At 58.3% G+C, this 15119-nt stretch overlaps 1 protein-coding gene across 2 annotated transcripts in view; it reads right to left on the minus strand.

The window, feature by feature from the left end:
* PGBD5 (piggyBac transposable element derived 5) overlaps positions 1 to 15119 on the minus strand; it is an 81250-nt gene that overhangs the window by 26400 nt on the left and 39731 nt on the right. For both annotated transcript variants that reach the window (XM_024117078.3, XM_024117077.2), the window contains exon 2: positions 1416 to 1843. In XM_024117078.3, coding sequence (XP_023972846.1) covers positions 1416 to 1843 — 428 coding nt within the window. The remainder of the gene's footprint in view (positions 1 to 1415; positions 1844 to 15119) is intronic.

The raw sequence follows: 15119 nt of genomic DNA on the forward strand, positions 1-15119 counted from the left end.
CACAGCCCTCTCCAGCAACTCTTCAAATGCTTGATGCCAAGGATGGCCAGGATATTGTTTTTTCCCCTTGCAACCCAGCCAACGTGTCTCTGGTCTGGCTCATTTTCAACCAAGCAAATATTCAGAGACACACAAAAAAAAACCACGCCCAGCCCTGTACTTGGTCCTGCAGGGCCTGTTATAAGGCAGGGTGTGTGTCCCCAAAGACCCGACCTCCTGGTAAGAAGGAAGGTGAGTGACAAGACAAAACGGCATTCGTTGCCCTGTAAATATTCAGGGGATTCGGGAAGCCTGGAGTCACACGGGGTCCTGGAGATGGGAAACTTGCAAAGGCAGAGAGGAGGGAACACCTCCCAGGAGTCAGAAGGCGCATCACAGACACCTGGAGACCCTCATGAGCCGGCACATTCACAGGACAGCAGAGCAGAGACGGGAGAACCATGCAGGGACCGCGGACCTGACACAGGACATTATGTTCCCCACAGAGACCCTGTGCTGTCCAGCTGTGTGGAGAAGGTGAGTCAGGGAATTAGGAGAGGATCTCAAAGAGAACAGTGAAAAGAACTTGAGGCTCGTGACGAAGGCCTTTAAGGAGAAGCACAAGGAAAAGTAGGTGGGTGGGTGGGTCTTTAAATGTACAAATGAAAGAGAAGTAAGATTTTGTCTCCGTATGGAACAGGTCAAAGGGAACTGGGCTCACGTGGGCCAAGAACCTCCTGATGTTTTCCTTAGAGAAATTTCTAGAAAGAGCCACCTCCTCAGTTTCCAGACCAGCAAAGCAACTTTGAGGACGATTCTGAAACTGTCTCACCACAGCCAAATGCGATTGCCCCAGCCAACCAGAAGGCCAGGGCTCGGGAGCTCAGAGCACACACAGCCTCCATTTAGGAAGCGAGGAAGGTGAGGGGCCGTAACAGTCAGGGCTGGGGCTCTGTCACCTCCAGTCCAAAGGCGCCCGGCTCTCCACGCGGGCCAGGGGACCCCAGCATCTGAGCCACTCCGACGGCCTGAGGACGGCTGCAACCCTAGGCTCGTTCCCTTCATCCCCTAGAAGGCCTCTCGCCTCCTTTCACCACCAGCAGATGAGCACGTACTCGGAGGATACAAGAAAATTAACATTACCCTGAGCAAACCATAGTTTACAAAGAAAGTGTAATTAAAGGAGAGGGAGAATGAGGGAAAAAGAGGAGGGAAACTGCATCTCGGAGCAAAACGCTGAATGTGGTTTGGAGCTGTTCCTCCATCAGCTCCCTCGATCGGATGGGGATGGATGGGCTGGTGGCCTGGGGGACAAGCAGGGATACCCCAGAGGTGACCTCGGGGTCAAGGCAGGAGGAGAGGATGCCAAGGTCACCACCCACCGTTTCCCCAACCCACTGCCACCCCTGAAGGCCCGGCCCTGGCTGGCGGCTCACCTGGGTTTGGGAAGGCCTGAAGGCGGCGTCGAAGCCATTCTGCAGGGAGTCCAGGAAGGGCTGGACCTTGTAGAGGCCGTGTGTGGTCTGGCTGGAGCGGAAGGCCACGACGTGGAAGTACTTGAGGATCTTCTCGAAGCGGGCCTGGCTCATGACCAGGGCAAGGCTGCGGTTGCTGTAGAAGCCGCCGCTCCAGATGCTGAGGACGGACTCACAGTGGGAGGTGCTGGTGGAGATCACGTAGCCCAGGAACACCTTCATCTCCGGCAGCGTCACGTCCACCCAGGCCCCATCACTCCCGAACCGCTCCTGGAACTTCTTGGCGTACAGGTTGGTCTGCACCACCATGTTCTTGAGGACGTTGTCAGGGACGAAGAGCTGGAAGAAGTCCACGGCACTGGCGCTGGGTGGCATCTTCCGGATGGGACCTGGACAGGCAGGCCAAGCGCCACTGCTATGGCCACTGGGTCCCCCCGAGGCCTCCGCCCCCGCCCGAGTGCCACCTTCCCTCCCGACTCCCTCCCGGGAGGAGCCCGAACACGTACCCCAAGCGTCCTGCCCTCCAGCCCTCCCCCGACAGGACACGCCGCCCCGCGTTGCCCGTGCCCCGCTTCCCCACTGCACCCTGCACACGGCCCCGCCTCACAGATCTGGCAGATCCCGCAACACCGTCGGAAGAGAAAGGCACACGGGGAGAAGGGTGGAGGGCACCCACCAGAGACACACCGAATTCTGAACGGAGGAGCTCGGCGTGGCGCTCCGGCTCTCGTCTCCTTGTAAGTTAAGGTGACTTTGGAAATAAGAATGCTTTCACCACTCGGGGCCCGAAAGAGTCCGTTCAAGTGAGACGGCAGTCTATTAGGTACTGTCTAGGTGGTGACTCTAAATTTATTAGTAAATAAATCTGAAGGGGCTTGTTTAGATAATTTCACCAATGCAATGAAAACCTCACAGTTTTTTACAAATGCAAGGACAGCCTTTTGAAACACACACACACACACATACACACACACACACACATCCTTAAAGAGACATGGCCTGCAACTCCATGTAAGCCAGGCTAACAGTACGTAGAGACTTGAAGGGGACAAGCTTTGCTTCTACTGCATCCTTCTAGTGACTCCTAGTAAGAGCTGTGCACGTTCGTTGGAACCTTAAACTCACCCCCAGCCCACCCCCAACTTTCCTCTACGACTGATTTAGGCAGTCTCTGAAAAACAACTTTTCTACAGCAAAATTAAGACTGACAGTGTACACGAAGCATCCCAGGTCTTAAACGCAGATGGACAGATCCGGGACGTGCAACCCTAAATTTCCTGCTCGCTAACTGCGCGGCCTTCGATAGATTTCTTCATCTCTCCCGTTCATAAAATGGGCACAGTAACAGCTGCTTTGCCAGGCTGTCGTGTGGGGCAGGATGAACGGGGGACGCAGGGGATGCCCCAAGCACAGTGCCTGGCCCTACAGAGGTACCTACAACTGGGTAACCTTTCCTGAGACATCATCCAGAGAGATCCATTGACGGCAGGCTGAGGGCTTTAGAATGCTCTGACTGCCCTCATCTTACAGAAGAAGAAACCAAGGCCCAGAGAGGAAAGTGGCCACCATATTCTCTCACCAGTCGTTCCTTGGAAGGGCCCCGGCTGACCTGACAATGAGGCCGGGAAGCCGGCTCCACGGCCGCCCTGACCGAAATCATTTTATTTCCGCAAACCTTGCAGTAGGTGAAGCCATAAATTATTCAGCGGTAGCTTTCAAAAAGGAGGAAAACCAGCATTTTAATGGCTACATCATGCTGAGCAAGCAGAATGAAATTTTCTCTTCCAAAAGTTATGTTTAAAGTCATTTTGCCTCTCAGACCATTTCAAAGTGAATTCACACAGCAAACTCGGGCCTGGCCAACCGCTGAATGAAGAAACCGGGAAGTAGCTGATACCCCCTCATCTGTTTAATAATCAGGCCCCGGAGGTGGGCAGATCCCCAGCCGAGATAGACTCCCTCCCTTCTGATTCATGTGTCAAGAGCTTTTCTGGGTATTAACCCATGTGACCCTCACGACCTGGGAAACAACGTCCCGTCCTGCAGGTGAGGAAACAGGAGCTCAGACGCGCGAGGACAGAGCCCAAGGTCGCCCACCTCTAAGTGCCTTAGAGCGGGGCGACCTTCGTCCCACCGGGCCTAGGTCCCGTCACCCTGCTGTGGCTGTGAACTACCGGGTGTCCCATCCGACCACAAGGGCCCTGGCTGTCTGCAAGGGCGAGCACACAGCTCAAGCCAGGTGCGCCGTCCTCATGACCACACAGCCTCCCTCCGCCTCCGAGGTGGGCAAAGGAGGGTCACAGAGCACAGCCAGGAGCAACTCTGGAGGGAGAGGAGACCCCATGCTGCCAAAAACATAAAGGCAGCGTGGAACAGGGCTGGGGGCGGCCCTGGGGGAGGAGAGGGGACGCCTGCCCAGGCTTCTCCTGGCGTCCAGCTAATAAACTCACACAGCCGTCTCCCTCCCCTCCCCCCTCACGCCCACCCACCCCATCGTGTCACCACGCGGCTCCCTCAAGGCCCCATCACCACCACCCTCCTGGTTCCCTCGGCCTCCGGGGGACCAAACCCAGGATGTGGCAGCAGGCCTGCAGACCGGGGGGCCCCGACAGCCGCTCAGTGAAGCTCCATCCCCCAGAGACGCCCCAGCCCACCGCATGCGAGGAAACCCTAACCCCCTTCTCAGCAGCGGCTACAAAAGCAGATGTTCTGTTTGGAAAGGGGACGGTCACTCGAGGGTGGCAGGGAACCACCGTTCAGTGAAAAACGTCGTGGTGACCCTGGGAACAGAAAGGAGTACGACCCGTACTCCCTCCCCAGGGCTTCTCGATGGGCTGAGGGGAGCAGGCCACGGAGAGCGACCCGGTGACGTCAGGCTGGGGAAGGCTGTGCCCACGAGGGGCTCCTGGGTCCGGGAGGCTCCCTGAAGGGGCCACGCGAGCTGGGCTTTACGGGTGGAAAGCCATCAGCCCCGTGGGGCGGGGGTGCGGACGTTGCAGGGTATTTCGGGCAGAGAGGACGTCTCGTGCAAAGGCCCCGGGAGGAGGGTAAGCGGCTCGAGGCGTCGAGGGGCACGGGACCTGGGCTGGCACCGGGGCCGGGCCAGTGAAGCACCGTGAGCACGACGGACCACACTTCAGGGGGTCCTCGCTGCCCGCAGAGTGGGGCAGGTCTGGGCTGCTCCTGAAGTCACTGAGACCCGGCGGGGACCCAACGGAGCGGGAGGGGTGGCCACGGCCCGTCCCTGTGCTTCTCTGGCTCCTCCCCTGGTCCCCCTGCAGGTGTGCTGGGCACGGGTACGGACGGACTACAGGTGAGGGGGCAGTGGGGACGGCCTGAGCCCGGGAGCCTCCATCCAAAAGCGGCCACATCACCGATCACTTCCACTGGTACCAGGACTGGCACACAGGCTGACACCTTAAGCTAACGGTGTCTGGACCGAAACCCCAGGTCCCCCACTGCGCCCCCGCCCTCCGCTCCTCCCCAGCGGCCCCCCGGTTACCTGGGCCAGACACCTGGACCACCGTGGGTCCCGCACCTCCTGCAGCCCACGCCCACCCCTGCGGCACGTCCTGCCACCCTCACCGCCACACCGTGCCCACCAACCAGCGCGTGCAGCCCTCCCTCCCACGCGGCCGCCGCCTCTGGCCTGGACGATTAAAGCAGCCTCCCGCAAGGGCATCCCCCCTCCCCAAATAACTGACAGCAACAGGGAAATTATTTTAAAGACACAAACCGGATCACAGTACCCCCCTGCGTAAAGAAAACGCCCCCATGAGGGCCCACTGCACTTAACGCAGAGCCACATTCCTCCCCAAGCGCTCAGGGTTCGGGGCCCTGCATGCCCCGCCCCCAGACTCGTCCTGGGCCACGCTGCATGCCAGGCAGGTGCTCGGCTCTTCGGTGGAGCTGGTGTCAGGCCTGGGCCCCCGCACCCCTTCCCAGCACAGGGCCTGCGTCCGCGCCGGCCCGTCTGCGGGGACGAAGCCCTCCTGGCCGCTAGAGTCACTGAGCATCCTCACCTGTAGGCTTTCCTGCCCACGCAACTGCAAGCTGACCAGTGCCGGGCTTCTGTCTCGGTCCCCACTGGGTCTCCCTCCGCGTGTTCATCAGCCTGCGGTGGTTTTCTTGGGGACTTACACTTGCTGTGGCCTGCCTCTGCTGCGCCACCCTCAGCGGTCGAGGCCGTCGGATCACCCTGCAGCCTCGGAGCCCAGTACACGGTATGTTCAACACATTCCCGCTGACGGTGGATGGACAGTGAGTGGCAAGGAGGAAGGAGCCACGCCCACCAAGGAGGAGGAACATCGGTGCTGAGCCCCGTAGGCAGGGTCTGGTGTCTAGACAGCAGCCCCCCATGCTAATGGCTGGTGGAGAGATCAGGTCAGCCAGCAGCTTCTGTGTGTAATGGGAGGCCTGAGTGGGCGGGCAGGGCGGGGCAGAGCTGGCACACCCTTGGCTGCACCTCCCTGAGGACACCAAGCTGGGGTGGCCAGGTGAGCCCTGGGTGGGAGATACTTGGTCACAGACAGGATGTGGGAAGGGTGCGTCACAGACACCTACCAGGTGCCCAGCTTCGGTGAGCTGGCTTGGGATCTTGGGTTTAATTTCCTCCCTCCCTCCCTTCCTGAGTTGAAGAAAACCACTGCAGAACCCCCCCTGGCCCTTCTGCGTCTTCTGATGCCTTTTCCCCCTTCCCTGTCCGCAGCTGCTGGCTGTGTGACCTGAGGCAGGCCACATAACCTCTCTGTGCTTCAGTTTCCTTATCAAGCAGATTGCAGTAATAACCACCCTAGAGTGAGTGGAAATCAGACAATGGCCGGTCCTGGCCAGTCCGCCCTGAGGCCCACTGGGGCGTGGGTCCCGGTCCCAAAGGAGCTGCTCCGGCTGGTCCCTTCCCTCCACCCACTGCACCACCCAGACCCGAGGCAGCCGGGCACCCCGCATGTGGTGCTGACCCCCACCTTTGCCCTGTCTGGAAGAAAAAGCTGGCTTTGTGTGCTTTCGAAAGCGTAACCTTTTAGAGACTGAAGCTTTCATCTTGAGATGAGATTGGCATTTTGCATACACTGGCACTTTGGGGTACAAACAGTCAGCAGTTTTGCGACATATATGAAGAACACAATATTTTGAATTAACGGTTTAAAAATAACAAAATAACTTATCTCCAGGCCAAATCAAACGGTATAAAAATATAACGGGAGGACTTCCCTGGTGGCGCAGGGGTTAAGAATCCGCCTGCCAATGCAGGGGACACGGGTTCGAGCCCTGGCCCGGGAAGATCCCACATGCCGCGGAGCAACTAAGCCCACGTGCCACAACTCCTGAGCCTGCGTTCTAGAGCCCGCGAGCCACAACTACTGAGCCCGCGTGCCACAACTGCTGAAGCCCGCGCGCCTAGACCCCGTGCTCCGCAACAAGAGAAGCCACCGCAATGAGAAGCCCACGCACCGCAACGAAGAGTAGCCCCCGCCTGCCGCAACTGGAGAAAGCCCGCGTGCAGCATCGAAGACCCAAAGTAGCCAAAAAAAAAATTAATTAATTAATTAATTAATTTAGAAAATATAACTGGAACATCCTGCATCATCACAAAGGTATTCCTCTCACCGGAGACACTGAAAAATCTTAAGGCACAACAGTCCATAAATAGGTAACGCAGAAGACAGGCGGACCCGTTGTTCTCATTGCCAGCTGAAGCTGGTCTTCATCTTCGGTGGACGTAACCGTCCTGTCTCTCGCATCCTTCTATCCTTCCCCCAGTGGCTGATATGCAGGACAAGCCAGCTATCTGACAAACGCTTGAGGTCTAAGTCTCCACTGCAGAATGCAGCCAGGCGGCCACGTGAGAGCTCTAAAGCCTCTTCCCTTGCGTAACTTTTGCTCACAGCTAAGTGACAGGTAACAAATGCAATTCACAGCTGGATCAAGGGGTCTCCAGGCAGGGGTAGGAGTCCCGGCTGTGCCCCCGACATCCCTGGATGTGTGGCTAGGGGCGGGGGGCTACCCTGCCCTATGTCACTGGGCATCTGTAGGCAGCACCGAGGCTCCCCTTCTGTTCAGGCCTGATCTGCAACGCTTACCAACATACGGAAATGAGCTCAGATCAGTGCTACAGTCCCCTAAATGGTGTCTTCCAACAGAGGAACATCAAGCGCTAACCATCCCCCACAGCCGTAAGAAAACCTGCAGAAACCTGGCCGGAAAACCCCAAGAACAGCATCAGTCACGTAACGTATCAGCTGTGGGGCTTCCTTGTTAGGGACACGTAACAGTAAACTGTGCACGAGTGTGCGTGTGTGTGCGTGTGGTCTTCCTCGACCTAATGCAGCACAGTGGTTGGCAACACAAAGAAAACAGTTTTGGAACCGGGCACCTGAGCTGATGCTGTTCATGGCGAACAGACCATAGAAGAGCAGCGTGCAGTCCCTACAGAGAGAGGCTCATCTGTGGGCTAATGGAGACACTAAATCCAGAACCTTGACTAGACACCACGTGGCAAAGCGCTGGTACACAGAGAAGGGGCGACACGCACCCGAGCCCGACATGTCGCCTTCGGAAGCACTCACTGTATGAGGCACGTACACACACTTAGTAAGAAAGCCTATCTCGCACAAAACGTAAGATTTCTGTGTGACGGCCAACTCGAGTTCCTCCACCTGCAGTCAACCTGCTCCGAAGGGTCTCCTGGGAGCGCGCTGCCGGGCAGAGGTGGCCGTGACCACCTCCACGTGCGCTGAGCTCAGAGAGCCCCGGGAGAGAAAGGACGGCAGTGCCCGCTCCCCTGGGCCCGGGGAACCTCCCACCCCAACCACGTCCTCTCTGTCTGGAGCAGCGGTGTTTCTACAGTCGAGCTCACGCGCACAAACTATTCTTTGGACTCCGTTCGTGAAAAGAGATCAGGTCAGACACGTTTGTACAGACGGAACAAGGAACTCCTGCTCCTCCGACCAGATCTGGCTCTCAGCGTGAGTAGCAAGGGGATGGCGCCACAGAGCAGACTCAGAGGTCAGACGAACGACAGGTGTCACTGTAACTGTGATGCCTTTGCTGGCAGTAGCCCAAAGGCCAGGAGGCAGCAAGGCTATTCGGTGACAATTTGTGAGTGTGTGAGTCCTGCCACGCCCAGCGTGCTGTGGCCTTCACCAGTCCACGCTACCGAGAAAGCAAGCCTGGACCAGGTTCCCCCGCACCCACCCTCCCCCCAGGCTCATTCCCAACCCGCCGCCTGCCCTGGACCAGGCTCATCCCACTAAGATACTTGGGCACCAAGACACAGCTTTCCCTCTTCCTCAGTGCTGAGGAGGGGGGTGCGTTAAGGGTGAGGAGGAGCTGCACACAGCTGGGGCTGGGTCCGGAGCTGCCCTGCTCCAGGTTCCCGTCTACCTGAAACTCCGGGAAGCTGCTGTTTCTCTGGGTCTCAGCTTCTCATTGGTAACTCGCATCATCTCCCTTCCAAGACTAACGAAAACAAGACGATGATGTAAGTTATTTTGAGGAATGTCAATAACCATATAAAAGTCTCATATCGTCATTCTGAAGTAGTTGCTGTCCAGACAAGCGGAGGACAGCCTGGACTGGGCCCAGCTCCCCGTGACTCGCCAGGCGTGGGACCTTGGGCCCATTCCTTAACCTCTCTGTCTTGGTCTGCTTGGGCTGCTACAACAGAATGCCACAGGCAGGGGGCTCAAACCACAGAAATGTACTTCTCACGGCTCTGGAGGCCAGAAGTGCAGGGTCAGGTCAAGTGCAGGCAGATTCGGTGTCCGGCGAGGTGAGGGCCGCCTTCTGGTTCACAGAGGGCTGTTTCCTCTCTGTGTTTCCACATGGGGAGGGGCCCAGGGAGCTCTCTGGGTCTCTTTTATAAAGCACATATCCCATCACGAGGGCCCCACCCTCATGACCTGAGCCCCTCCCAACACCGTCACACTGGGCCTTAGGTTTCAGCATATGAATCTGGGAGGCACAAACGTTCAGTCTACGGCACGGCACTGTGATCTGCAGTCTCCGTGTCGGTAACGGGGAGGTAACTACAGTATGAAATTCAGGGCTTGGGTGAGGATGAAGTGGGACGACGTAGGTCAGGAGCCTAAGGTGCGTCGCACACGCCCGACGCCCAGTAATAGCGCCTCATCCCCTGCGGACGGCATCCGTGAACCCCGCATGCCCGGCTCCTGTCCCTCTTCCAGGAGCTCGCTCACCAGATGGCTGTGACAAAACAGCAGCCTCGGCGACCACACTTTGTGTCCCATTTAGACCCCGTGTCTATTTTTCACATGAGGCTGTATTTTGAGAGCTCTGCTTGGGTACAGAAAGGACAGAAGTGTTTTTCCCACTTGGGTGGCCCGTGATGGGGGAGGGACGCGGCGGTGACGAGCAGTCCAAGGCCCGCCCCGCCCAGCCCCAGTTGGTGCAGAGTGGCCGGGGAGGATGGGCCAGCCCGATGCCCGGTTAATGCCCCCGTCGCTTCCCAGGTCTTCCCTGAAGCCACGCCCACTGCGGCTCTTCGGCCCCAATCACATCCGGCCCGTGCCCGATTTCCATCCACCCGGGACGCCGTTTCTTCCTCGGGCTCCTTCCCCAGACCTACCTCCTCCCGTTCACGAGGCCTCAGCTGAGACCACTGAGGTCCCCAACTTGCTGCCAGCCCTGGCCAGTTCCAGGTAGCGTGGCAGCCTCACCCGCAGCCCCCAGACCACCCTGGACCACCCTCATCCCTCCTCCGTGAGAGGTGACAGAAGCGGACCATGCCGTCAGGCACTGGGGGAGGAGCGGTGAAAAGGATGTCACCATCCTAGGCTTCAGGAAGTGTGCCCCCGACAGGACAGAAAACCCCGAAGCGCTGGTGGAGGGCCTCCTTGGCATCGATCACCACAGCGAGCGTGTAACTGGCAGCGTTTTCCTCTTGCAGCAGTCAACCAAGGAGGCCCTGGGACGCCCACTTCGCAGCTGTGGAGGCTCAGGCCCACGGCGACAACTCGTGCGAGGTCACCTGACCTGGGGAAAGACGCGCCGGAGAGCCCGCCCCGACGCACGGGGGCACAGACGCCCCACACGGTGGGTCCCTCTGGCTTTGCGGCTGCTGCGACCCTCCACGTACGTGATGAAGCTCTGACCGCAAGGATGGCTGTGAGGCAGAGGCTGACCCGGAGAAAGGAGGGAAAGCTGGAAGCCGACCACCGACGCACACGTGGGCTTCGGAGGTCTTCTCGTGGCTGAGTAGATCCTGAGAAAGAACTGTGCGCTGCTGAGGTAAAACGGCCCCTCCCTGAAAGCCGGCGGGGCCAGGGGGAGCGCAGCCAGGGATCTGGCTGCTGATGTACCAACAGGAAGTCGTGGATATTGTTAGGATACTGTCGGGGAAGTCAGGGTGATTTTGTCACGGTGAGTCTGGGAGAGAGGGTAACAGAAGGGGTGCGTGTAGGGTCCACGGGCGGGGGGTCTTTGTCTGTTCTGTTCCATTGCATCTTCACCACCTAGAATGCTGTCTGGCCCACGGGAGGTGCTCAGCAGGTACCTTGTTGGGTGAGTGATGAATGAATGAGGAAACGAGGGAATGAAAAGGGAAACGGCTCTTTAGGATGTGAGGGCAGTAAGCAGAGAAGGTCAAAAGCATCGAGGGTTAGGGTTATGAAGCCCGATGAGGGAGGGAGAAGACAAAGGGGCAGGTCCTGGAGCCGGGGACCCTTTCCAGGCACCTGTGTGTGCGCGCACGCATGTGTGTGTATGTATCCGAAGAGGTGAGGGACCCGGGCCTCACATTCCTCGGGACCCTAGATGTGGGCCTTTGTGCTTACCTACACATGAGATTAAACACAGGGCTACAGAGACACACACGCTGGGCCGCGCACAGAAAATGTGCCGTTTTGGGAATCCTGTCTCGGCACTGAAAAAATACTGGGAGCCGGAAGAAGCAAACAAACCAGAAGCAAGTGGCATCGGCTGGTCCCGACCCCTGGAGCACCTCAGCCACAGGCCAGAGAGGATGAGTCTGGAGAAGCCAGAGGCCCTGCGAGGCCGCCAGGGAAACGGTCTGGCCCTTGCCAACCCAAATGAGAAAGTAAAGGTCATGTGGCAACCTGCCCCCAGCCAGCGGGCCTCGGAAGGTCAAACCTGGACTTCCTCTCCAGGGTGCAGCCCGGCCTGAGCAGCAGTTGGTCAAGGATGTATGTGGACATGACGGCCGTTAGATCACTGGTGGGCGGGGGTGGGTGGGGACAGCTGGTCCGTGCTCTGCTGGCCCCTACAATCCAGGCACTGCTGGCTCCCAGGCTCCCCTCCCCGGAGGGCAGCAGGCTCCGCCTGGTCCGTGCACGCAGTGATGGGGAGGTGGGCGGCACTGGACTCCCTCTGCAGGAGGACCTGCAGGACATGGGGGATAGCCCCCCACCCTGATTCTCTCGGGCAACGCCCCAACACACACACACACACACACACACACACACACACAGAGACACAGACACAGACACAGACACACACACACACACACACACACAGACAGACACACACACAGACACACACACACACACAGACACACACACACACTCTCTCTCTCTCTCTCTCTCTCTCTCTCTCTCTCTCTCTCTCTCTCCCCTGGCTTAGACTCACTGCTGCGATCCATTACCCCCTTTTACAGACTCGTCAGTCACTTGATGCCACACAGCCCAGGTCTGCAGACCCGCACACCGTCCTCCTTCTTTTCCACCATCAGCCCCTCTGGATTTACTCTGAGCGTCTGTGTGTGCTGGGGACAAGGGGGTGCTGCAGAGGAGCCGGGGTCAGGGGGAAGCAGCAAGAGCACAGGGGTGTAGTTTCTACTCTCCCAGAGCCCCGCGGCGCCCCACAGACAGACAGCCGCTGCCGGCCCTGTCTCAGGACAAATGAAGGCACAGGAGCCGCTTGGTCCCCGGAGGCTGATGAGCTCCCTCTAATTCCCTGCACACCCGCCCACACCCTGGCGGGAGACAGAACGCAGGACGAGAGACGCAAGAGATAGGAAAGGGGTGCTGGGATGGAGAACCAGGCCCCAGCGGGTGGGGTGGGGAGGGAGAAAAAGCCTGGGCAAGTGAGGGACAAGCAGCACGGGCCTGGGCTCCCCCCTCTCGGCGTGGAGGCCGGGCGGGGACGGGCAGGACGCTGCAGGTGCAGACGCGGGAGGGCGACCCCGGAGACGCTGTGGGCAGAGGCTGACCCCGTCCCGCTGGTCACCCCGTGGCCTCCAGGACAGATGGCACGTCCGCCTCTCTTTCCCAAGAGGAAACAAGGACCAGAGAAGCTCACGGCCACAGTGAGTGAGGTGGGGTGACTCCGGCCTCTGGCCTGCTGGTAGCCTTTCCCCTCTCAGGCCACACTCCGGAGCCCAACTCCACAAAACGCTGCCCAGGGAGATACTTATTTATTTATCAGTAAATAGGAATAAATCACGTTTATTTTACTTCACAAAGACCTATATGACGCTGATGTTTCTACGTGTAAGAACAAGGCGGCCTCTGCCGCGGCGAGGCAGAGAGGCTAAGGGTGTGTGCGCGTGTGCCCAGAGCCGCCCCTCGACGGCCCGTGCTGGCGGGACTGCCAGCTGTGGCCCAGGGGGCGGCCCTCGGCGAAGCCTGCATCACCAGGACCTCCTTTCCCCTTCTGGGTCTGGGTGGGGCTGGGCGCCCGCGGACCCCGACCTGGGCCTGAGCCCTCTCCCTTCACCGGGAGCTCCACCATCAGCTGAGCAAACCCACCTCCGGGCACCAGTGCCCGGCGGCCCACAGCAGCACGAGCTCGGACAAGTGTCTGCTGTTTTAAACCGCAGTTTGTTTTGCAACACAAATGCTATTCTTGTCGCCCATCTCGTGGCAATGTTATTTTTTTCCTCAGCTTTAAATCATGCTGTTCTAGGATGAAGTTTGTACGAAAATTATCGGTAGGACAAATTACCCGGATGAGACCTGCTCTAGAAACACAATCGCCACATCGTGGGCCACTCTGCCTGGAAGGCCCACCTGCTGCCACGGGCTCAGCCCCTGGCCACTGGAAAGACAACCAGCTGACGCCTGAATTCTAAAGGATTCAGGGATGTTTAAGAAATACTTAGACTTTGAGGAACAGAAGGCCAAAGGTGACCGCCACCGAGGCCCGACTTCAGAGAACTTGAGAACAGAAACCCGGAGCCAGTCGTCTCATGCCCAACGGGTCTGTTCAAGCTGGACAACAGTCAGATTGCTCCTTCAGGAGGGGAGCCTCTGAGGTACATCCTTTAATTGCACAACGTACCTAAGTTCGAGGTGTCCGGTATGGGGAGGGGACACTAACCTTCATTTAGGGCTGGTGATGTGCCCAGAGCTGCACTCGAGACTCGTGCGTGTTAGCACCACATTTCTAAGGAAGTTTTACGGATGAGGAAGAAGAGACACAGACCTCGGGCCAACCGTTGAAGGTCAGAGCCCAAGCGTAAGCCCTGGTTGCCTCCTGACCCCACGACACTGCCCCGTCACAGAAGCGTGCCACCCACCACAGCGCCCCAAGTGCCAGTCCAGCCGGTGCGCCAGCTCCCTGGGCACCGAGCACAAGGACGCGGACCGGGGGGGATGGAAGGCAGTAAAAGGTCCCATTGTGGGGCAGCCCTCCCCAGCCGAGGTGAGTGACCTCTATCACCTAAGCGTCTCATAACAGAGGAGCGGGTCTTCCAGGCAGGAGAAGGGCCCACGGCGCACAGGCAGCTGCACTTGTAACGTTGGGAGCCCAGGGAGAGCAGGGTGCTCTCAGCTCAGCGCACCCTCCGACACCTCACACCAGCCGGGTGAGACAGCACCCTGACCACGTTTAGCCAGCAGTTTTGGAGCTACTGCGTTGTTTAGATTTCCTTCCTGTTAAGGGTGACTCCACACTAGAAAGGCCAATTGCAAAGCACATACACAACTATTGCTCATTTTCATGCACGAAGATAAAAAACTAGAGTGAATAATCAAACGTGAAAGCCGGTAGGAGGCCCAGAACACTATAAACCACACCTAGCAAATGCCATACGTGTCTTCCCTGCCACCGATCCCCTGTTGGCCTCTCATTTGGTAAGGAGCTCGCCCCACGGACGTGCTAAGAGCACAGAATGCACCATTCCAATGGTAGCCCTTCCAGTTGGAGCAGATGCAGAAAGGCTGTCCTCCTCCTATAGAAACTCTGATTACGTCGTATCTTCCTCAGAGAGATGCTCTCTGCAACAGGCTCCGCTGGCTAAACGTTGACGGAGATGAAGTCAGTACTCCACTCACCCCTGTGGATAACCAGAAGCCGATCAGCACACACGACACACAGGTCCCTTCTAGAGAGCCTCTTTGTGGTCAACCGAGGGAGTGCCGGGCAAGGATGCTTCAGGGCCCTGCAGCAGGTGGCCCGGGGCCTCCTGCCGGCCCAGCCTTTCCCCGTGGTGCATCTCCCACCCCCGTCTGTCCCTCACGACCCCAGCTCTGCAGCACTGCCAGGAACTTATTAGAGAACTGAAGCTCCGGTGGAGAACACCTTCAGGTATGACCCTTCCGAAGGGGGTTTTCATTTTAATAAAGGCTTCAGCGACTATCAAAGGCTTCAACTTCCTAAATCACCCCAGTGGCAGAGTGGCTAGTAGGTATGGAGGATGACACAAAGTGGGGCTCAGATTTGTAGCCTTTGGGTAGATTTGGGTCC

This window comes from Physeter macrocephalus, chromosome 20 (genome assembly GCF_002837175.3).
Source record: "Physeter macrocephalus isolate SW-GA chromosome 20, ASM283717v5, whole genome shotgun sequence".
NCBI classification, from domain to species: Eukaryota; Metazoa; Chordata; class Mammalia; order Artiodactyla; family Physeteridae; genus Physeter; species Physeter macrocephalus.